General features: G+C 37.0%; 1 protein-coding gene across 5 annotated transcripts in view; it reads left to right on the top strand.

Moving 5' to 3' along the window:
• Positions 1-25,242, top strand: part of stxbp5b (syntaxin binding protein 5b (tomosyn)) — a 60,593-nt gene that overhangs the window by 25,918 nt on the left and 9,433 nt on the right. The window contains exons 9-26 of one of the 5 annotated variants that reach the window (XM_051867586.1): positions 979-1,057; positions 1,389-1,543; positions 2,009-2,081; positions 2,154-2,301; positions 4,767-4,834; positions 5,011-5,051; positions 5,497-5,717; positions 6,792-6,979; positions 7,203-7,328; positions 9,543-9,694; positions 10,700-10,762; positions 12,362-12,418; positions 12,503-12,550; positions 14,768-14,812; positions 17,077-17,316; positions 19,164-19,521; positions 19,612-19,777; positions 22,520-22,631. In XM_051867586.1, coding sequence (XP_051723546.1) covers positions 979-1,057; positions 1,389-1,543; positions 2,009-2,081; positions 2,154-2,301; positions 4,767-4,834; positions 5,011-5,051; positions 5,497-5,717; positions 6,792-6,979; positions 7,203-7,328; positions 9,543-9,694; positions 10,700-10,762; positions 12,362-12,418; positions 12,503-12,550; positions 14,768-14,812; positions 17,077-17,316; positions 19,164-19,521; positions 19,612-19,777; positions 22,520-22,631 — 2,340 coding nt within the window. Of the gene's footprint in view, positions 1-978; positions 1,058-1,388; positions 1,544-2,008; positions 2,082-2,153; positions 2,302-4,766; positions 4,835-5,010; positions 5,052-5,496; positions 5,718-6,791; positions 6,980-7,202; positions 7,329-9,542; positions 9,695-10,699; positions 10,763-12,361; positions 12,551-14,767; positions 14,813-17,076; positions 17,317-19,163; positions 19,522-19,611; positions 19,778-22,519; positions 22,632-25,242 lie in introns of all 5 variants that reach the window. The other 4 variants (XM_051867585.1, XM_051867587.1, XM_051867588.1 and 1 more) reach the window with 4 other exon arrangements.

Below are 25,242 nucleotides of genomic sequence, written 5' to 3'. Positions count from 1 at the left end.
TCAAGTCACTGCTTCATGAAGCTTCGAAGCTTTACAAATCTTTTGTTTTGAATCAGTGGTTCGAAGCACCAAACTCACGTGATTTTAGTAAACAAGGCTTTGTTACGTCATAAGTGTTTCGAAATTTAAATGGTTCACGTGACTTTGGCAGTTTGATACATGCTCCAAACCACTGATTTGAAACAAAAGATTTGTTAAGCTTCGAAGTTTCATGAAGCACTGTTTTGAAATTGGCCATCACTAGATATTGTTGAATAAAATCGTTATTTTGTGTTTTTTGGCGCACAAAAAGTATTCTCGTCGCTTCATAACATTAAGGTTGAACCACTGTAGTCACATGAACTGTTTTAAATATAACTGTAGTACCTTTCTGGGCATTGAAAGTGTAAATTAACTTGCTGTCAATGGAGGCCTCACTGAGCCATCGGATTTTATCAAAAATATCTTAATTTGTGTTCCGAAGATGAACGAAGGTCTTACAGGTGTGGAATGACATGAGGGTGAGTATTTAATGACAGAATTTTCATTTTTGGGTTAACTGACCCTTTAATAGAGGTGGAACAAAACAATCTATTAACAAATGCATCATGATTGTTTCTCAAAAACTCAGAATCTGTCCACAGAAATGAATCATCATAAATTTTTATTATTGTTATTTTTAAAAAGATTAATAATTCTGTTCAAATAAGGGACATGTGGGACAAGCCACCTTAATGTGTCAAAGATTTGTGTCCCTACACTGTTGATGAAAGATGTAACAAGAATAATTTTTTGGAATCATATTGTGACTCCTGAATCAAAAACAAACCATGAGGTGCTTAAAGATTCCGGACCTTAATTTATCGTGGTTACCATGATAATAATAATAATAATAAAAAAACAGATACTAGAGATAAAGTGGAAAGATAAAAGGAAATAAAAATATGTAAAGGCATATTTATATACACTCCTTGTTTAACATGCAACATTCTCTCTCAGGTAAACAGCCCAAGGATGGAAAGAAGCCGGAGCCATGCAAACCCATCTTGAAAGTGGAGTACAAAACTACCAGGGCAGGGTAAGGCTTTGGGTGGAAGTTGAACTCAGGGTTGCATTCAGGAAGCAAACAGAGCATGATGATGCATTGGTTTGAGACTTGTGCAACGTTGCATTGCGAGAGACTGTCTGGCTCCTGTTTTTATTTATGGAGATGACAAGATGTTTTACAGAGGACTGACATAAAACATAAAGCTAATATGACAGTAGATTTTGTAAATGAAAGCCTAGTTTTGCATTTAATCATTTTCTTCATTCCACTCCTTCTGAATGAAGCACTAATTTGTTTCACTTCCGGCTTGGCTTCACTTTGCATCATGGAAAATTGAGATATGTTCATTTGTTTTGTTAAGGGACCCATTCATGATACTGTGTGGAGGTTTGTCATATGATACAGTGGGTAGGCGAGCCTGTCTGACTGTGATGCATGGGAAAAGCACTGCGGTGCTGGAGATGGACTACCCCATAGTGGATTTCCTTACGCTGTGTGAAACCCCATATCCAAACGGCAAGTCACTGCCCCACCTATCGCTGGATTTTCCAATAACTTTGACTGTATACTCAACAGTGCCTATAAAAACAACAAAAAAGTTTATTTAAAGTTTATTTAGTTGTTTTCATATATACATACATATGTATTTTATATATATATATATATATATATTTATATTGTAGTTAAAACTTAAGTTAAATCTCTCAAACTAATGAGAATTAGGCAAAGTGCTGTATGTTTGGCTGGGTGATATGATAAATGAAATATATATTTTTTATCTAATGAGCTATAATTTGGACTAAACAGTCATTGCAAAGTAGATTAAACATTTATGCAAGCACTAAAATGCAATTAAAATCTAGTTATTACATAATTTTCCACTAATAGTTTTTCACTAAATAAATAAGGAAAAATAAATGGTATTTTATAAAGATATCTTATCTAAGTTTTAAAATAAATATTCCTTCTGTATCTCCACAGATTTCCAGGATCCTTATGCTGTTGTTGTCCTGCTGGAGAAGGATTTGGTTGTTATTGACCTTGCACAAATTGGGTGAATAAATGCCAAATGTGATAGACACTAATTGTTTGTGCACAGTTGATTTCTAAACAGCTCTTTGTGCAGGTATCCGATCTTTGAGAATCCATATCCTTTGTCCATCCACGAGTCTCCGGTGACCTGCTGCGAATATTTTGCGGACTGTCCTGCTGAAGTCATTCCTGCGCTTTACTCTGTGGGCTCCAGACAAAAAAGACAGGGCTTCAGTAAGAAGGTAACATTCTGCCCTCCGCTGAGGACCTATTATGTCCTTTCACAAAGTTTTGATTTTTGTGGGGAGTCTAGAATAGAATAGTCTACTAGAATAGGTTTTCATGCTTGAATGTTAAAAAAAATATATATATATATATATTTTTCACATATTTTACATTGTTGCAGCTCCTCTCTTCCCAGTTTGTTAGTAGCACTCATTTTAGTTCCGGTCTCTATGAAGCCCCTCCTTCTGAAAAGCGCAATGTGCTCTGATTGGTCAGCTGGACCAGTGTGTTGTGATTGGTCAACTACTTCGAACATGTTTGGGAAATGTAAAGCACCTTATCATAACCGCGAGTTCCAACACACTGCTAACTCAACCAGGATTCACCTCTTTATTTTGTGTATGCCTTGGGCAGGAATTATTTAAATGAGGAATATTGTGACATGTTCGTTCCCGGAAGAAAACTCGTTTCAGGGAGTTCAGAAACAGTGTTTACTTATATAGAGAATAACTTCCTTTGGAGTGACTTTGTGCTTTGTAACTTAACAGACCTTTTCAGAATCAGAATCAGAAAGAGCTGTATTGCCAGGTATGTTTGCACATACGAGGAATTTGTTTTGGTGATAGAAGCTTCCACAGCACAAACAGAATGACAGTGACAAGACACAGACAGGTTGAACTTCCTCAGCTGGCGAAGGAAGTACAGTCTCTGCTGGGCCTTTTTGACAGTGGAGTCTATGTGGAATTTCCACTTCAGTTCCTGAGAGATGGTGGTGCCCAGGAACCTGAATGATTCCACTGTTGCCACAGTGCTGTCTATAATGTCAAGTGGGAATAATGCTGGGGTGTCTCTCCTGAATTCTACAATCTTCTCCACTGTTTTGAGCGTGTTCAGCTCTAGGTTGTTATAACTGCACCAGACAGCCAGCTCTTCAACCGCCTGTCTGTAAGCAGACTCGTCACTGTCCTGGATGAGGCCGATGAGTGTGGTGTCATCTGCAAACTTCAGGAGTTTGACAGAGGGGTCTTTTGTGGTGCTGTAGTTGGTGTAGAGGGAGAAGAGAAGTAGGGAGAGAATGCACCCCTGGGGGCCACCAGTGCTGATCTGATCGTGCGGATGCTGGATGAGAATTTCCCTGCCTCACTAGCTGTTGCCAATCTGTCAGGAAGCTGGTGATCCATTGACAGATGGAGGTGGGCACAGAGAGCTGGGTTAATTTGGACAGGAGGAGGTTTGGGATGAAGGCCGAGCTGAAGTCAACAAACAGGATCCTCAAATAAGTCCCTGGTTTGTCCTGATGTTGTAGGATATAATGCAGTCCCATGTTGACTGCATCATCCACAGACCTGTTTGCACAATAAGCAAACTGCAGGGGGTCCAGCAAGACGGGGTTGCTGGAGGTGTTGATGGGAGTATGGAGAGAAGGTCAGAACAGGTGTGGGGTGTGAGACAGGATTTTTTAAACCTGCAATAAAACTTACTTGATTCAATACGGTGCTGGGTGTGGTGTCTTAGTAATGTCTTTCCCGGCCTTTCCACACTGATGCAGGGCCGTTGGCTGAAAACTGGTTTCTCAGCTTTTTGTTCATGTTCATGTTGTTCCTCTTAGCCACTCTGAACTCCTTTGTCAGTATGAATTTGGCCCATTTAAACAAGACTCTGTCCCTGTTCCTGTAGGCATCTTCTCTGGCCTGACAAAGTCCTGGCAGGGATGCACATATCCTCACAGAAACTGATGTTACAGAATCCGTGAGCTTGTCCAGATCAGTGGCAGCAGCCTCAAAAACACTCCAATCAGTGTATTTGAAGCAGGCTTGTAAATCCCACTCTGCTTCATTAGTCCATCTGTTTACAGTCCTTATTACAGGTTTAGCTCATTTCAGTTTCTGCCTTTAGGTCTGTATAAGATGAACCAGACAGTGATCAGAGAGCTCCAAAGCTGCACGTGGAAGTGATATTCAGCCAGGTTTCTGTGAAACACAGAGCAGCAGAGTTTGAAAAGTCTTTATTTGTTCGGGAGAGAAGAAGTGCATTCGTTTTGTTGGGTAAGGAGCAGAGATTCGCCAGATGGATACTGGCTTTAGAACCGCGCTGTCTGAGCTTGACTAGCGTGCCGGCTTGCTTCCCACACTTGCACTTCCTGCCCCTCCAACTAAAATGTCCAGCAAAATGTACGATTAGTTGAAAACTGGTGAAATATTGGGTGGCGTATACTGCCGAATTTATCCCTGGTGAAACTGATTGTATAAGAAAAACAAAAAACAGGGCAAACAAACAAACACAGTAAAACAACTGGAGAGCTCCACACAGAGGTGGCTGTTCGTGTCGCCATCTTGCTTTGAATTCATGCTCAAACAGCAACATTACACACTAAAAAAATTTAAAAATTCAAAAAAACCATTATAGGTCCTCTTTTTAAAAAAAAAAAAAAAAAAAAAATTGGATAGATCTAAATGACTGATACAAACCTATGTTTATGCAGGAATGGCCAGTAAGTGGAGGTAACTGGGGCCAGGGAACACTAAGTTTTTCAGAGATCATCATCACTGGGTAAGTGATCTCTCACACACATACATAAACTCTTTGCTATACCGAAGCCTATTCACATTTAACAATTGGATTAGAGAGGGAAACCTATTATACTTGTTGGAAGGGAAATACTTTTCAATTTGGAGCCAGTATTTCAGGGCTGTTATTGTTTTCTTTTTTTCTTCCTGAAACAACAGGCATGCTGATGGATCGATCAAGTTTTGGGATGCCTCAGCATGTGAGTTTGTCTCAGAAAACAAACACTTATGTTTTATGTCACATGTAGATTCTATGGAAATGTTTTGAGTTGGAAAAATAGAAATAATCAGATGCACACAGAATCTGCACCAGGAAAGTTCTGCAGATTTCCAAAGAATCGGAACAGCCATCATTCACAGTGTTATTTGTGTGTGTGTGTGTGTGTGTGTGTTTGTTAAATAAATATTTTGGCTAATTTGATTTTGCTTTCAACTACTAAGAGTAAAGCACTCTGAGCCAGATTTTAAGATATTTTTACTTCTCTACATCCATTTTGCAGAATTCTGCAGATGCTCCCCAAATTCAGAAAATGCAAAAAAAAGTTTGCAGATTTTTATCTGCTAATAATTCATTTAAAGCTAAAATGATTAGCAACAACTAATAAAGATAATTGTTTATGAATTTTTCTCTGTTGGCTCTGTCAGTGATGCTGCAGGTTTTGTATAAGCTGAAAACAGCAAAGGTCTTCGAGAAGCCCCGTGGTAAAGAGGAGAAATCCAGCACTGAAATTGTGGATGAAGATCCTTTTGCTATCCAGATCCTGTCTTGGTGTCCAGAGAGTCGTGTGCTCTGTGTGGCTGGAGTATCGGCTCATGTCATAGTCTACAGGTTCAGCAAACAGGAAGTCACCACTGAAGTGGTCCAGGTCTGACCCATTTTAATGCAGGACGTATATATGTGTAGTTGACAAATTAACAAGATATTAGTTTAAAACGCATATATTTGTTTAAGGTATTTTTAGATAATGTAGCTGGTCACCATTTGATTTACATTCTTTACCTCTTTTAATCGTTTTTTAAATTTCTTGAGTTCATTTTAAATGGTCCTGCTATGTGACAAATGGTTAATATTAATATGAGGTCCTAAAAAACGGCATGGTGATTATAATGCAATTAGAAAAATGCTGTTTAAAGCCATTTTAGTGGAGTTTAGTATGCACACTGCAGGATATTTCATTAAGCATTAAGTTGTTTTGACACATGATTTCCAGCAGTTAGACTACCATATGCTGCATCCACACAAATGAGTAAAGCGCTCACTTATTTATGCTTATTAATCCTAAAAACCTTGTTTTTTAATGAGTAGGTTTCACACTGCAGGACTGAATAAATTAACATGGAAGTAGCTTCACATAAATATTACAAATGTATTTAATAGCGGGTAAAACTCTCCTTCATCCTCATGCCTGGAACATATTTTTCTGTCGGGGTCCTGATTAGGAATGTTATATAATATTAAGGCTCCCCAAGAGATTGCTCAATTATAAATGAATTTTATGAGTCACTTTACAGGAGATTTTTTTTTTAATTTATTAAAACATTTTAATAATATATATAAATAATTTTTTAAGCAAATATACTGTATAAAGTAATTTGTTGAGTCAACGTCTAAAGTCAACAATCATTTCTAAAAAATACCCCAATGAGATCATGCTAATATATTTAATGTCTTTCCATATAATTTCTATCCATATCATTCATTTCTGTATCTCACAGTTCATGATGAGGACAGGCAGATGCTAAAATATTACACAATTTGCATAGATAATTTTTTTTAATGAACAAAATCTGTTCTTTTCTCTCCAAATAATTTATAGAACAAAAGAGAAAGATTAATTAAATGTATGGAAATCTGGATCTCCGTTTATAGACATGCGGATCTATGCATATGTTTATATAAATCTATATGCAGATATAATGAAATTTTTTCTGGTGTGTAGCTGCTGGAGGTGCGTATGCAGTGTGAACTGAATGAAGTGGAATCTCCGGAGGGCGGAGGTGAGCAGGCATCGGCCGTTTCCACCCCAGGAACCTCATCCAGCCCTCAAACCAGCTTGCCTCAGTCTCACCCCTCCACCAGCAGCAACAACTCCTCTGACGGCCTGCGAGATAACGTGCCCTGTCTCAAGTACAAACTATTTCAGATTTACTCGCCCCTAAACGGCATGTAAAAACAACAACAAAAAAAAACTTAACATGTTGATGAAATGGCCTTTCCAACAACATAAACTAAGATGTGAATCATATTTATTTTGCTCAAATGTCTGTCTGTGAGAGAGAGTCTTAAGAATGACATGGTCTGTGTTTGTATTAGCATATAGTTAATTGTGTCCTGTGTCCTATTTGGCCAGGGTCAGGAGTTCTCCTCTCAAACAGTCTCCGGGTTACCAGGTGGAGCTGCTCATTCAGCTGGTGTGGGTCAGCGGGGAGCCGCCACAACAGATCACCAGCCTGGCCGTCAACTCTGCATATGGCCTGTAAGTCCACGATATGACAACACTAACTCATTTACTGCACCTATGATGTGTTTACTGAGCAATTAAAAATGCTTCCCTTCCACAACAGCTGTTCATTATCTTTCAAACATGTTTTATGTGTCCATCAAAATAAAGCCTAGCGGGCATGTAAAGTACTTGAATAATTGTACTTCATTACAATAATTAAGTATTATTTAGGGGAATTTGAACTGTACTTGAACACTATTGAAACAATTATGGCTGTTCATATGCTCATATCCCTAATTACCATCACTGAAGATGTTTGAGTTTGATATTCAGTCTATCAGTCTATAAACAACTATAAACTATATATAAACAAATGTCAAATAACCATAAAACCATCTGTTGCAGAATTTAAAGTTTAACTGGTTTCAGAATAGAGATTTTTAGTTTAACATATGATGTGTCCTGGAGCCTTAAGTGGAAAATTTTGATTAAATGAATGTTGTGCAAACTTTGTAAAGCAAGCTGTCAATTTTAAAACTAAAAAACAAATCAAAATCTGCTAAGGGATCATTAAATGTAACAAGTCATGTAAAAATTAAACAACATTTTATCAAAATTTGTTAATTAACTTAATCTTTTAAACAACAGAGAAGATAGTGATCAAACTACATTTTATAAAAATCACCTGTCAAGTTTATAATTTATATTACATCAGCACATGAGAGTCAAATTGAACGACTTATAGGGACTCATGTCAAGATCACTCATTAAACAGTTCTTCTGTTGCCAAAATTATAACAAAAAGATCAATCAAGAACAGAAAATTATTGAAAATATTCAAATCAAGAATGTCAGAATCTGAATGCGTAGTTTGTGAATAGAAAAAATGTCGCTGGTCACCTTCTCGTAAATACTACTCTGTATTGTGCACATTATTTTTTGACAGACATCAATTTCGTACTATTAAAATGATGTGGATTTGAAAACAGATGGATCTTAAGGTAATAATTATTTATTTCTTAGTCAGCAAGTATTCAGTGATGATAAAGTTTGATTTTTGGCTAATTATAAATCGTGCTGGAGACATTCAAAACACTTTTTGCGCAGTTTGTTATACTTACTTTATGGAATGAGGTTCATTTTGTGCCTTAAATAAATTACATGTTACTCAGAGACTGACATGTTTGGCTTGTCAAAAATGATACATTCAGCTGTCGCAAATTCATCGACTTTTGAAAATCAAGTTCATTTTTTTTTTCACCAGGAAAAGAGTGGTTTTGATGCACAAAGTTGTTTTTATAGTCTCTCATGACAAAAATATTTTATTTAAACCCAATGGAACTTTACTTTTTAGTTAAAGACGCTTAAGTGCACTTAAAGGCTTAGTCAAAAATGAAATTTCTGTCATTAATTACTCACCTTCATGTCGTTCCAAACCTGTAAGACCTTTGTTCATCTTCGGGAACACAAATTAAGATATTTTTGATGAAATCCGAGAGTTTTTTTTTTTTCCCCCCCCATAGAAAGCAACGAAATTACTACATTCAAGGTCCAGAAAAGTAGTAAAGACATTGTTAAAATAGTCAACATGACTACAGTGGTTCAACCTAAATGTCATGAAGCGATGAGAAAACTTTTTGTGCGCAAAAACAAAACAAAAATAAAGACTTTATTCAACAGTTTCCTCTCTACCCTGTCATTCTCATACGCAGTTTATGTTGAAGACACATTGCAGAGCTTCCAGGTTCTATGTCAGAACGCCGGCTCTGTATTATTTTTGTTTTGTTTTTGTGCACAAAAAGAATTCTCATCGCTTCATAACATTAAGGTTGAACCACTGTAGTCACGTTGTCTTTACTATTTCTGTGGACCTTGAATGTGGTAATTTCGTTGCTTTCTATGGGAGATAAAAAACCTCTCGGATTTTATCAACAATATCTTAATTTGTGTTCCGAAGATGAACGAATGACTTAATGGTTTGGAACGACGTGAGGGTGAGTAATTAATGACAGAAATTTCATTTTTGGGTGAACTAACCCTTTAAGGAAGCTTTTTTCTCATTTTTTTTTTTAAAATATGTAATTTTACTTTTAATTAAATGTTGACAATACCCATGACAATTTGGCAATTTTACTGTTTTTACTGCATTTTCGGTTAAATAAATGCAGCCTTGGTGAGCAGATGAGACTTTCAAAAACAAAAATTCCAATCTTTTGACTCAGTGTATATCTGTCATGTGTTTTACAGAGTTGCTTTTGGCAATGGTAACGGACTTGCAGTGGTTGATTATCTTCAGAAAACTCTCCTTCTGAACATGAGCATAGCCGAGTTGAACGGCTCAACAGATCCTCACCACAGACAACCACGCTCACCCCGCAAAGCCAGACAGCCTTCGGCAGGTGAACAAAAATCTAAGAAAGCTTCATCTTCTTACTAATAATCATAACCTCTGCATGTTGTCAGTCTGTGTGTATCACTTTCTTTCTGATAAAGTAAAGCGCATGCTCATTATGAGCAGTGTCAGTCTACGAATCGTGGTGCTCCTGCAGGTGGTCATCTCTGGCCGAGGAACCATCTGCCCCTGATCTTAGAAAATCATCCGATCCATATGCTCAAAAACAGGGGCACCGGTGTTTGTTCTTTTCTCTCCTCTGTCTTTGCTTGTTCTTTTTGTTGTTCACTCATCTGAGTTTCAGTCTTTGAAATACACAGATGCCAACAGACTGAATTTATGGACATTTTACATTGTTGTTAGGGATGATTTAATCCACAGAACCTGATCAATACCAATTATAAGTGGTGTTTGATAAAGCAATTTATTGATTATGTAATGGTAATCACTATTACTATTACTCATACTTGGGGTTAGCGTCACAATTTGATAAAATATTATATTGTAAATCTATTTGGCCTGTTTTTTAAACAAAAAATAAAACATTTAAAGTACAGTATGCAATATTTTTTCAACCTCACTCATTTATTGAAAAAAATCAAGCAGAAGAAATGTCCAAACTGTCCTGAATCTAGTCTCTGGAATCTGGGAATTCAAAGGCCTTTCAGCTGTTCATTTGATTTTGTGTCATCATTTTGTCTCACCCTTTCAATATTCGTCTCTCTCTGTGGTTTCGTAAAGACACTCTACATAAGAAGTCTTGCATGTCCGGCCTCTCTAACTTTTATTCTGAATCTGTGAAAAAGCTTCGTTCTTCTTACCTCAGTAAGTCACATGGCACTCATCAAAGGTCTTGTCTTTCTCTTTATATCTGTCTGCATTCTTCTTTTTCTCTTTGTTTAACACTATAGTATATTTTGTTTACGTTTATTTTTTAGTTTTAAGTGTTATGTGATGTTTCCTACATGAAGTCCGCCTGGCTGTTTGGTTTAGATGTGTTTGTTTTCTACAGGTCTTTGTGATGGTAATGATGCATCAGCCACTCCAGAGGAGAGATGTAAATCACCAACATCAGGTAAAGATGCCCTCATTATATAACAGGATTTACTGGAAAAACACGAGGATAATTGATGGTAGTTTTATGAGTTGATTGACAGATCTTTAAGGAACAGTTCACTCAAAAATGAAGCTTTTGTCATGATTTACTCACCCTTGTGTTGTTCCAAACATGTGTTTCTTTTTTTCGTGAAAAATAAAAGGAGATCTTAGGCAGAAAGTGTTTGTTTTTGATAAATCACCACCACTTTCATTTTATACTTACTAGCTTTGTCAAAATCCTTTATCCCTGAAGCATGTTTTATTATATTGTGCTGAGAAACCTTTTTTATCCAGTTAACACTCTGGAAGAAATTTTTAACAAATTTAAACCAAATATGGTTTTAGAGATTTTAGCAAAAATAGATTTTAAAAACCTGATATTAGATATACTTATGGAATCTTGTTTCTGCCATGAAATAAAAATAAAATGGTAATTGCGAGTTTTTATCTCACAATTATGACTTTTTTTCTCGCAATTACGAGTTTATATAAAGTCAGAATTGCGAGATATAAAAAGAATTGCGAGGTATAAAGTCAGAATTGCGTGATATAAAGTCAGAATGGCGAGTTATAAACTCGCAATTGCGAGTTTAAATCTCGCAGTTCTGACTTTTTTTTTCAGAATTGTGAGATATAAAGCATGCAATTACGTGTTATAATGTCGAATTGTGAGCTTTTTTCTAAGAATTGCGAGTTTATATCTCACAATTCTGACTTTATATCTCACAATTGCATGTTATAAAGTCAGAATTGTGAGTTATAAAGTCAGAGTTGCGTGATTAAAAACTCGCAATTGCAAGAAAAAAAGTCAGAATTGTGACTTTATACCTCGCAATTCTGACTTTATAACATGCAATTCTGACTCTGTAACTTGCAATTGTGTGTATTCATTATTCATTTTCTTTCTTATTAAACATGCATGAATGAGATTTGTAAGCTACGGTTTAACCTTACAGAAAACATATGACTTCAATATGACTTCAGACATTACATTTTTGCCCATGCCATACGGACTACTTTTATGGTGCTTTTTCTTGCAAAAATAAATCACTAGCCACTTTAATAGAATTGAGAAGTGCAGCCTGTATATTTTGCCTAACATCTATAGGTTTAGAACAACATGAGGGTGAGTTCATGATGACAAAATGTTTTGTGGAATGTGCCTTTTAAAGTGAAATGTATAATTTTGCACCTTTTTTGCAAAATGGGTTTCCCAAAAAGGCCCCTGTCAGCATGGCTTGGACAAACTGGTAGTCCCCCAAGCTCATGCTAATCCTCTGGCATTTCTGTTTGGTGACACATAAATTACACACTGCAACTTAAAGACAGATATATTGATAAACACTGCAATACCAGAGCATTGGACGTGAAGCTATTATAGTTGAAAAGTCTTTAGCACAGCAAAAAATTAAAACAATTCTGCAAGCGTCGTCAGAATTTGAGTCAGGTGTGCTGACCAAGGAAATTTCATTTACAAGGAATTTGACTTTGATATGCAGATAGTTGCCAAAAGTTACATAAGACCCCATTGGCTGTATCACATTATTATGCAGACTGTGTTGTTGCTACTGTATAGGCTCCGGTTCACCATGCAATTCTGATGAAGACAGCAAACAAAAGTTCATTGACAAGGGTACAGTACATTATACACACCCATTTTCTGTCTTAGAAAAGCCTTTATTTTCATTGATTTGGTTCTTTTCAACACATTTTCCAGTGATGTCCAAAAGCAAGCAGATATCCAAGACTGTTGCCAATGACTTTGGTACTGTATAATGTTCATATTACAGCAGTCTGGGTGTTTCAGTTTCTGGACTAATGGGCTCTTTTACACTAACCAAATGAACTAACCGAATACATTAAAATAGGTTTGCTTAAGTTCATAGTAGAGCTGAACTTGAGCTTTGTGTGTCTGTTGCTTGGTGGTTGAGTGTGTCAATAAATGGTGGACCAGTGAGAACTTATTTAACTGTTTAACTTCTTTGAAACCAGAGCCAACTTTCTTAATATACATATCCTTGTAGTCTTGTGAATGATTCATGAGTGTGTGTTACTCTAAGGAGAAATATGTTTTTATGTTTTTTTTTTTTTTTTTTTCCTGAAAGGGGTAGTAAATGCTGCCCATGTTGCATGTAAACCATTTTAAAGGGGTCATGAACTGCATTGTTTTATTGTTTTATAATGTTTACTGGGGTGCACTTATAATGTTAATATGCTTTTTACTTTAAAAATGGTCATAATTTAGAATTAAAAGGCATTTTTCCTACCCTGATTTTAGCCCTCGTATTTGAACACTCAGTTTTAAGGGGCGTGTCTGCTGTGAGACTTAAGTGTAAACGCCCACTGCTGTGATTGGCTAATATCTTTGCAATATGAAATAGCTTAGTATTACTCTCTCGAAAACTTTTAGCACATTTTTACTATTACAGCTCTCAAGGTTAACTAATCGTGAAAGGCATTACATTTAGATCTATGACATTATATTTAGATCGTGGCATGAAAGGTTGCAGTGATGAACATTGTAGCCGATCACAGACATGTTGTTGAGCGCATGAAAGCAGTGATCTCGTCATTGCAACTCAATTTCTGCACACTAACAAATGCTTTCATCATAACTAACAGTGCAAAAGCGATGTAACTAAAAGATTTGTTGAAAAAAAAAAAAAGAGTTTTTGCGCAAGTCCAGAACTCAGTCTCTGATAAACTTGTGCTGTTTGATTGACAGCTCCAGCGATTGTAAAGGGAGCGTTCTTTGATCGCTTTCAATATATAATTTAATCACCATTTAAATTATTTTCATCCTACTAAGAGAAACAACGTGAATTTGAGCGCTTAGTCACTGGTTTGATTTACTGACACAGAGACAAAGAACATCTGACTGTACATGAAACATTACATATCAGATCAGGCATTAGAATTAACACATTTACTTACATGTTGTTACATTACTGTCGAGTCCATATCGTAAAAGTCAGTTTGCAAAACCTGCGCCGAAATGCTAAAGAATCCACAATGAAATGTACCGAATACAAATAAATAATGCTCAGTGGAGACATTTACATTGTTGAAAATAAATAACCATATTCCTAGCATTAGGATCCTTTGAAAGGTTATTTTAAGTCCTGTATCACTCTTCTCTCCTCGTCATCTCAGTAACACGCCAGTGGGCAGGGCTAACGTTGCAATGATTAAGTCAGTTTTGATTTCTTCTGCAGAGGCGGCGTTTCACTGATTCGTTTGCTGGGCCTGGAGTCAATAAAAGCTTTTATTGAACTAACAAAGAAGTTTTCAGTTCTGAAACTTCCAGAATATTCTTATAGTACGAAGACCTCTTATATATCAAAAGCTCAAGAAAAAAGTTGATTTCTCAATTCATGACCCCTTTAAGATCTAAAACTTTTTTATTCTCACAATTTCAAAATTGTATCTCCTGCTGGAATGCTTTTTTCTAACCTTGTTTAACATTACAGGCTTTTACTCTGCTCTGGTGCGTGTCAAGGGTAAAAATACACAGGGCAATGAAAATGATGTTAGACATTCCACATATCTCTGATTTCGAATCATTTGTTTACACACAGATTTCTACTGAACATCAGAAATCATAGACAGATCTTCATATGGGCGATTACACACACACAATGCCAGAATTTGTCAGAAAGAAATGAGGTTTCCTGGTGTTCTGACTCTTGATCTGTGCTGGTTTCATTGGCACTAATCTCAACGTAATTTTCTCGGCATGATCGAGTTGCTTCTGAATATAACATACTAGATGAACAAATGTCTCTTTTTAAGGCTGCTGATGGGCTCATGGCTGCTCTATGGCTTCGTTCTACATCATGATCCTCCAATTTTTTCTCAATCTGCTTATTTCTGTCTTCTTAAACCTGTTGATTCATCCCAATTTAACATTTTTAGTAACAATGATTTTCCAGATATGAATGCCTTTGATTATATATTCAGAACAATGTTTTCTTTTTTCCAGCTAAGATATCCCGGAAAATTAACATGATTGCTGATCAGAAAGATGGTAAGCTTTTGTTCTCTCACTTTAGTTTCTAGGAGTAGCTGTGCATCTTTTGCAGGTGATCATTTTCCTCCAACATAAACTGGGTGTTTGTCATCAAATAGAAAGGGCAGCTCTTGATGCAGCAGTATGTACAGTACTAATACTGTATTCCCAACCCTAATGAGCTGCATCACTGTCTACTATTATTAGCTGCAATAGTAATAGTAGTGTTGTCAAAAGTACTGACCGCGATACCAAGTAGGTACTGAAATTTTTAAAAATGTGACGCTTTGAGTGCTGTTGAGCAGATTCTTAAACACCTGATTGGCCTTTGTGTTCACGCGCTCATCAGATATGTCTGTGATTTGCTACAATGATCAACGCACAGAAGTGTTTGAAAGCCCATGGAAGTGTTTGAATTTGAAAGCATTTTGAAAGCTGATAGATGCCTGCTTTCAAACGCTCCCCTGTGTAAGCGCTCGGTGAAGAGCATCATTGATGTCTATTTATATGTGTTTGAAGCGTTGATCATTGTAGCCAATCACAGACATATCTGATGAGCGCGTGAACACAATGGCCAATCAGAGGTGTTTACAAATCCGCTCAGCAGCGCTTAAAGCATCACATTTTTAAAATTTCAGTACCGACTTGCTATCGCGGTCGGTACTTTTGACAACACTAAGTCATAGTAGTCAGTAGTCTACATAGACTATCGACATAAAGTCTGATACGGTTTATAGCTTATTCTGGCCTAGAACTGCCTACTTAGACAGCAAAGGTCTGAAAACATTTGAATAAATCTGAAATAATAGACACTACAATAATAAATTCAGTCATTTTTTGCTGACAATAAATAACTTTAAATCCTACTTGCTTTCAGAGGTGCTCCAGGTATTGTAGACCTATAATTTAGGTCTGTGTAGATTGTAGACTTGCATGCATGGATGTTGGTGCAAATGTATTTAGGTGCGATATATACATTAGCTTGCTAGTTAAACTTTACACTTACTGTTCCGCGTGTAGAAAGGAGGGTACGACGTCACTGCTCTCTCCCTGGTAAGAAACAACAGAGTTGTGTGAAGGAAATGAAGAGGAAACACGCAGCGTCTTTCCGTGAGACCTCATTATGTGACCCCAGTGAGTGGCCCTATTACAGGCTGACCTGACCTGATCTGGATTGGTTCATACTAACTCTCACTGGAGCTTGCCGTGTGCAGTTTGTCGATTGTTTGAATGATGGCGTCCAATTTCGGTTTCAGTGAAACGTAATCACCTTTTTTTCACAGATTTATTTTAAACTGATTACAGATTAAGGTTTAATATTATTAGTGCAACACACAAGTTACACAAAAAAATTCTTTCATCATCATGAAATAAAGCAGATTATGGATTTTGACCTCAAAATACTGTTCTCAGTTGCTGTGTAATCCTTAGATTCCAAATGGTGTGATCGTAGCCCACTGAATATTTTTTTCAGCTGGTCGTCTACAGTGATCAGCAGCACACAACATCAGACCGACAATAACACGTGTCGTATTAACTTCTCTCTTTTTGATTTGCTTGTGACTTGTATGAGCTGTTATTTTATGATTTACTAACCACATTTTACAGGTGAATCTCACAGACCAATAAGCTTCATCAAGAGTCAATTCCAAATCAAAAGAAGAACATTTTATTTCGCATACAGAAAATGAAGATTAAAGTCAGAATTAATTCAATACAACAAATTCTGCTGTTATGTGTAAATGTTTTTGTCTTTGCAAAAGATATTTTTCTCAATGTTTGTATTAATAATTATTTTATTAATAATAATATGAATGTGAAACATGAGCTAGACATGTTCTTGTCAGTTTTGGTGAGATTCATCTTTGCTTTGCTTTTAGAATTTATTTAGAATTAGTGTTATAGGTTTGCCAGAAATATATCTGAATGCCTCTGAGTGTTTGAGAGTCAAATAAAACCGCAAAACAATGTTTTGTAACTGCTAGTTTTTCCCATTTCGAATGGAAACGTTTGAGTTTTAGGTGTTTTTGGGGATTTGATGGCAATGGTTTGTGTGCAGTAGCTGAATGTTTTACCCATTGCACACTACAAGTAACTGAAATGTAAAGTTTATATTAATACTGCACATAAAACACATTTCAGAAGAATATCCTCAAAATCTGTATTAACTGCTGAAATATTTTTGGTTTCAGGTGTCCTGAGGTGATTCAGACTTGATTTTACTTTATAGCGTCATGTTAATTGTCTACTTCTGTTGTCTTTTTGTCCCTGATGGTTCTCAGATGCCAGGGACAACTCGTTCAGCCGCTCACGCAGCTCCAGTGTGACCAGCCTTGAAAGAGAGTCACGTGAGGTCATTTCCTCCTTATACTTTTGTGACTCCCTGTCCAAGAAGAGTGAGACGGTGGCAGTGCCCAGCCTGTGGGTGGGCACCTCATTGGGCAGCATGCTGACCATCGCCCTCACTGTGCCCTCCACACCAGAACAGAGGATGCAACAGCCTGTGGGTGTCTGTTTCTGTGGTAAGACTTGCTTTACAGCTCTGTAAAAATGAGTGGAAGTCCTTGTAAATTTATGAAAATTTATGAAATTATGAAATTCCTATGAAATTACTTTTTTTTTTTTTCCTCCGGATTCCAAATTCCATTTTTTAATGGTTTATAAAGGATGTCCTGTCAATTTAATTAATAAAAAAGTAATAATAAGGCCCTATGAAATGTTTTTTCCTCTGAAGTTCAGTGTTTGTTTTAATTTATTTTAATTCTGTATTTTATGATTCAATACAATTTTTTGAATCAAAAACAGTGGTAACTCAAATTAATTAATAAAACTTAAATGAATTGTAGAGGTTTACCATTTAAATTAAAAATGGATAAAAAAAAAAAAATTGTGTGATAGTCCTTAAAGTATATTTTAATGTTTCAATCTGTATTACTATTATTATTGTTATTATTAGTTAAACCAAATTTATATTTTGGCAGTTTGTGGAGAAGACCTTCAAGTTTCTGTACATACAGTAACTAACAATAGTTTTATCAAATTAAATGGTGAAAACACCACAACTGTCAATGTGTGTAGTAGACAAAACTGCACTAATTCACATAGACATGCAGAACATGCAGACTTAATGTTTAAAATAAATAGCAGTCTTTTTGCACTTTAATATTCACAGACACTAGTATATATTGTGATTTGATTAAAGGGTTAGTTCACCCAAAAATGAAATTTCTGTCATTAATTACTCACCCTCATGTCGTTCCAAACCCGTAAGACCTTTGTTCATCTTTGGAACACAAATTAAGATATTTTTGATGAAATCTGAGAGGTTTTTATCTCCCATAGAAAGCAACGAAAATACCACATTCAATCACCATTTGCATACCACATGCATGTGATGTCAAGTCAAGTCACCTTTATTTATATAGCGCATATATATGTTTAGAATGCAGATTGTGTCAAAACAGCTTTACAGTGATAACAGGAAAATAATTTTGGCTGCACAGAAGAAAATGGTGTCATTGTCCAGCTTAAGTAAGTTCAGTATTGATTCATTCAGTTGTAAAAAATAATTAGTTATTCATTTAGTTCATTTATCTGTACAGCAGCTCTGGAGAAAACAGTGATGTCATCGTCCAGCTCAGTTCACTTTGCATACAATGGTGTCAATGCAGGCAGATCAAAACATTGTGAAATATTACGTGTCCCCAACTAAGCAAGCCAGAGGCAACAGTGGCAAGAAACCCAAACTCCATCAGGTGACAAAAAAAAAAAAAAAAAAAAAAAAAGATGACGCAGGAGCTGTCCAATAATAAGTCGGTGTTCTGGCGTAGTACTCGGAAGCTCTGCACTGCGTTCACTACGTCAACTGCGTAACAGACTGACAGGGAAGAGGAAAAATTGTTGAATCAAGTCGCTATTTTGGTTTTGTTTTTGCACGCAAAAAATATTTTCCTCACTTCATAACATTAAGGTTGAACCACTGTAGTCACGCTGACTATTTTAATGATATCTTTACTACTTATCTGGACCTTGAATGTATACTTTATATGGGAGATAAAAAGCTCTCAGATTTAATCAAAAATATCATAATTTGTGTTCTGAAGATGAACGAAGGTCTTGAGGGTTTGGAATGACATGAGGGTAAGTAATTAATTAATGACAGAAATTTAAAAAAATTTACCCTTTAAATTTTACTTTTCAGTTTTGATTTATAGATCCAAATTTTGCCAAATTCCTTGACATTCCACGATATACTGTAAATTCCATTTTTATGACTATTTCGCAATTCCGTCTGCTTTTTCCGCATTGTGGAAATCACTATTGATGGAAAAAGATACGCTTGTTGGTTTGACACTTTCTGCCATCACAGGTTCAGTGGTGCGCTTGAAAGGAGGCATTCTGCGCATGGCCCAGCTGGATGCCAGCGGGACGCTTCTGCCCCACATTTATGAGCCCTGGTATGAGCCCAACGCCCCTGAGGAGGAGAAAGAACGGCCACGGAGACGCCAGCCCACATCCCCTCCTTCTTCTCAGGAGAACCAGGACTGTCAGTACGCTGTGGTCTGCTCAGAGAAGCAGGCTAAGGTGGTGGCACTGCCCTCCCAAAACTGCATCTACGAGCACAACATCACCGAGGCCTCCTTCGTACTTAGAGCTGATGTGGTGATGATGACCGCAGGGGTCGGCCTCGCCTGTTTCTGTGCCAATGGCCACATTATGACCCTCAGGTAATTTGAATGACCTGACAATCAATGACACTGAATATTTTTTTTCTCTTTGTTTTTTTCTTCCTAAACCTGTAAACCATCTGTTTTCAGTTTGCCCAGCCTGCGGCCACTGCTGGATGTGAACTACCTTCCTCTGACAGACATGAGGATAGCCAGAACCTTCTGTTTCTCAAACCAAGGCCAGGCCCTGTACCTCACATCGCCCACTGAGATCCAAAGAATCACCTATAGCCAGGAAACCTGTGATAACCTGCAGGTCAGAATGTGCCCATTTTGTTTTATGTGTGCAGGATGCTGTGTGTTCCATTAAAATCCCATTCATTGTATACATAGAAAGTGATTTTTAGCGACAACATATAAACCTTTTAATTCAGACTATGGCTGCATGATAATAGTTAAACTGATAATCACAATTGTTTTGCTCAAAAATGATAATCGTGTTTATTACACAAATAAATTACCAAAAACATTGATGTTACCATGAAGCACTGTAAATGAAATAAGTTGTTCTCCCTTTGTTTGTAATGACATATAATAATATTACTTGTAATGAATGACTAAAGGTCAATAGTTTTACCATTGTGTTTTTAATGATTTCTTTATTGAATTTTCATAACAACAGAAAGACAAACAATCAAACAAACAAATAAAAAAACCCACAGCAATTCAAAAATACATTAAAGCTGCAAGCAGCGATGAAAGGGCCCTCGCATCCGGGCTCACCACCACCCGGTGGCCTTTGAAAACAGTGAACAGTGAAAAAATATGGCAAATTCATTTCAAAGTGCCACACTTCTGGCTGCCAACAGGTGGTGATTTGACTGTAACTGATTATTGCCATGTAGATGTCTTTAAGCCAGGACTATTATCAAACGTGAAGTTTGGAGCAGATCGGGCATTGTATGCCTGAGTTACAACAACTTCCTGTTTCGTGGCGTTAATCGCATACATTAGCACTTAGCCAAGTGTTGCATGATATAACATGTTTCTAGCATGTTTGGTACTTCATGGCATATATAAATGTGTTTCTGGGAGTGAATTACAGTGCAAAGCATGCCATTTCCTGTTGCCAGCAGGTGGCGCTATGACTAACTGAATATTGGCATAAGATGTCTTTAGGCCAGGACTCTTATCACACATGAAGTTTGGGGCAGATCAGACACTGTATGCCTGAGTTACAACAGCTTCCTCTTTCATGTCGAAACATCAGATATTGTCAGGCCGCCACAGACACGCCCTTCAGCGAAAACTCAAGATCTTTGCACTTTAACATCACTAAGGCCTTAAGATTAGACTGACCAAATATGATGTTGATCTGGTTAAATCTCTATGAGGAGGTAATCACAGTGTAAAACATGTAATTTCCTGTTGCCCACAGGTGGCACTATGACTGTAACTGAATATGTAGATGTGTTCAGGCCAGAACTCTAATAAAACATGTGAAGTTTGGGGCAGATCGGACATTGTATGCCGGAGTTACAACAGCTTCCTCTTTCATGGCGAAACATCAGAATTTTGTCAGTCCGCCACAGACACGCCCTTTAGCGAAAACCCAAGATCTTTGCAATTTAATGTTGCAAAGGCCTTTAGATTAGATTGACCAAATATGATGTTAATCTGAAAAAAAAAATTTGCAGAGAAATTTCAAAATATCTCACTTCCTGTTGGGTTTTAAGATTTTGCAACCAGGGACTTTTTCGTAGGTATTGGGCTGTTACATGTCTAGCGAATTTCGTACCCGTACGTGAAACGTAGCGCGAAAGGCAGTTAACTGACATTTTGTAGGTGGCGCTATCGAGCCATTTTTGCCGCATTTAATTCAGAAACCCATATCAGTTTCACCACTTCTGACACGTGTGCAAAGTTTCATAAGTTTTCAAGCATGTTTAGACCCTCAAAAATGTGATTCATTTCGGAGGAGAAGAAGAAGAAGAATTGACACCATCGGTGCTCGGGCCCTAAAAAAAACACCACACACAGTCCCTCAAACGAATGACAGGTTGAGTACAGTGTACAATATATTACAACAGAACTGTATGTGATATTACAGATGAGGGCTAAAAAAAGTAAGCCTTAATTAATACGAAAATAATGGGGAGTAACACCCCCCCCCCCCCCCCCCCCCACCACACACACCCTTTTTTCCAGTGCCTTTATTTGCAGGGTTAGTTCACCCAAAAATGAAATTTCTGTCATTAATTACTCACCCTCATGTCGTTCCAAACCCGTAAGACCTTCATTCATCTTCAGAACATAAATTAAGATATTTTTGATGAAATCTGAGAGGTTTTTTTTGTTCTCAATAGAAAGCAATGAAATTACCACATTCAAGGTCCAGAAAAGTATTAAAAACATTGTTAAAGTAGTCAATGTGACTACAGTGGCTCAACCTTAATGTTATGAAGCGATGAGAATACGTTTTGTGAGCAAAAACAAAATAAAAATAACGACTTTATTCAACAAATTCGTCTCTCCCCTGTCATTCTCCTACACTATTTTCATTGTAGTGCTTCAGTATTGGCCAACACCTGACGCAGGAGCCGGACGGTGTTCGGTTGTAAACATGGAAGTGCGTTCATTGCACCAACTGCGTATGAATCTGACAGTGTAGAGAAAAAAATTGTTGAATAAAGTCATTATTTTTATTTTGTTTTTGCTCACAAAAAGTATTCTCGTCACTTCATTACATTAAGGTTGAAACACTGTAGTCACGTTGACTATTTTAACGATGTCTTTAATACCTTTCTGGACCTTGAATGACGGTAATAACATTGCTTTCTAAGGGGGGTAAAAAAAAAAAAAACATTGAATTTCATCAAAAATATCTTAATTTGTGTTCCGAAGATGAACGAAGGTCTTACGGGTTTGGAACGACATGAGGGTGAGTAATTAATGACAGAAATTTGATTTTTAGGTGAACTAACCCTTTAAGAATCAGATATAGGTTGTATTACATCAGTCTTCATATCCATTTATTATGAGGTGCTCATTTTTGCAGGAGATGCTTGGAGAGCTGTTTACTCCAGTGGAGACACCAGAGGCTCCGAACAGAGGGTTCTTCAAGGGCTTATTTGGAGGCGGTGCTCAGTCCTTGGACAGAGAGGACCTGTGTAAGTATTAATCTGTCACTCACACATACAAAATGCTATCAATCTTAGCTGATATCTGTACTTTTTTCAATCAAACTTTTCACATTTTTAATATTAAAACATTTCAATGTACAGTACTCTTAAACATAAAGGTTCCAAAAGAGATAGAACAGTGTTTCTCAACTCCAGTCTCGCGGACTCACCTACCAGAATGATATCTCACTAATTAAAATGCCTGATTGAGCTCATCAATTGAGAAATGCTGCCATAGCAGAATCAGTTTGGTCTTCTTCTTTTTTAAGCGTGAACAGCATTGTGATAATCTGAAGAACATTTTTTTCAATGTAAAGAACCTTTTGTGCAATGGAAAAGTTCCTTGAATGTTATGATGCTACTGTTTGCATTACCTTTATGAGCATGTACGAAGTCTGGACGCACGAGGTAAGAAGTCTGCTTTGGGCTGTAGGGGAATTTACAGTTAAGACCCAAAGACCAGATATGATAAATGAAGACCCGGAGTCAGAGTTTAAAAAAATAAATTGAAGAAAATTTTACTGAAGAATAGCAGTTTCATCAGCAGAAGTCAGCTTCAACGCTCACAAGGAGTTCATAGGCCGACTGCATAGATTCAATACAGCAGCAGTTATATAACAGAGTCCACTAACTACATCATTACTTCAGGTGAAAAGGATTCTGATTGGCTAAGAAATAGATAAAAATTAGAAATTGTCCACACATGGATTGATGGACATAAGCATGTCTCCATAGATTATACAGATGACAACAAGGCCATGGTTTAGGCACGGAGTTACCCTCTGAGGTCACAGAACTGCTCTTCTAGGCGCCAACTTGTCGAGAAAAACAAGTCGTTTCATCATCCAGGGTGCCAGTTGTTCATCTTTCACCAATACTGCTCTGCAACAAGAATACCAGCACACATACATAGATACAAAGGATGCATATCTTCACCAAGGTTGAAGTTGGTTGAGCAGGACATTTCCCCAAAACATATAGATAAGTTGTACTTTTCTCTCAGTGAGAGGTACAGACAATATTCATCATTATTCTCTAGTGTTTGAAGATGAAAAGTAAAATAAATTCTTTAACATACGTTGAGGAAGTCATTCAAATCATTATTGATCAATAACTTGATTTTAAATCACTCAAAAGATATACATTCCAGAATCTACCCCCTTCAGGGCCAAACATAGGGCCTGTTTACACCTGGTCACTTGATGTGTTTTTATTGATCAGATAGCTATCTGATTTGTTAAAACGGTCCCATTTACACTTGGCCACATAAATATAAAAAAGATCCCACGTTATTTGCGAATTTCACAGAGTTCACGTCAACGAAAGCAACAGACCTGCGCTCCATTTTATTTATCAGCTAATTTCAAGATCAAAGACCGCATTAGGAGAGACCGCTGCATCAGCACTAGTAATCTCATTTAGTCTCATTACTTTTAACAAAGATGTTTGTTTTTTTATCATTTGCGACTTACTTTCAGTTTCGCCGATGCGTGATGCAGTATTGCTGTCATATCTGGCTATAACATTTTATTTAGCCTATAACACACTCTCACACGTTTATCGTTTTTAACATTTTGGGAAGAGTAAAATTTACTTATGTGGTTTCAACAACCAGATACATTTACACTTGTCCAGTTTCGTCCGGTATGCATCTCAGACCACCTCCTGAAGTGGTTTGAGTGACCAGATTTAAATCTGTCCCGAAAGCGTTTCAGAGGGCATTTACACCCATTTACATCTTTTCACAGTCAGATAGCTATCCGATCAGAGAAAACACATGAAGTGACCAGGTATAAACAGGCCCAAAAGGTTCTGATGTAGATGACGCGATTACACAGCACCGTTTACAGTAATAATTTTAATAGTTTTTCTTTGCAAACGTGTGCTAGATGGATGGTGTTGTGTCTTGCTTTATCGCCATCTCTGCATAAACGTCATGTCCTGAGACCCAGCCTTCCTTTCCATTCATCAGTGCTGCGGCTCTGGATTTGAATCTATTGTGCAGAGTCTCTTGTTTTTTTAAAATAAAATCATGTTCTGTATGATAAGCCCCTTACGCCTGTCATTCAGAAGTCAAAAAATGTCAGATTGGACTATGAATCTAAAGAGCTTCTCCTCATTTGGGCAGATGAAGAAAACTGCAGCGTTTAAAGGTCATTTCTGTTGATTGGCATCACAGAGTTTACCAGTATTTTGGTTCTGATGTGTGAATGGTGTCTTAACGGTAAAGAAACAGAACACTTGTTGCTTGTGAACAGCACAATTGTGTATTTACTGTAAAAGTCAATCTTAATGTGTGAAATAGGCATGTGATGGTATCAGACTCTCATTTAACGATAATTGCTGAAGCTTTTATCATGTTATATTATATTATCATGGTATTGAATTAAGTTATAAAAAGTATTGTCCTCCTAACAGATTAAATAACTTTTTTCTTATAACAAAGGCCACGTACACACTGCAGCTAAATTCTTTTAGTGCTTAATCACGTTCTGTACACACACAGTTCAGTAAAATACAGGAGTGACAGCTGCATTCTACAACCGAATTAACTCCCGAAAAATACAGGTAGTGACAACCACATTTACAGAAATTCTAT

Source organism: Ctenopharyngodon idella, chromosome 17 (genome assembly GCF_019924925.1).
Source record: "Ctenopharyngodon idella isolate HZGC_01 chromosome 17, HZGC01, whole genome shotgun sequence".
Classification (NCBI taxonomy): domain Eukaryota; kingdom Metazoa; phylum Chordata; class Actinopteri; order Cypriniformes; family Xenocyprididae; genus Ctenopharyngodon; species Ctenopharyngodon idella.
Note: the sequence above shows the minus strand (reverse complement) of the source record. Positions and strands in the feature narration are given on the sequence as shown.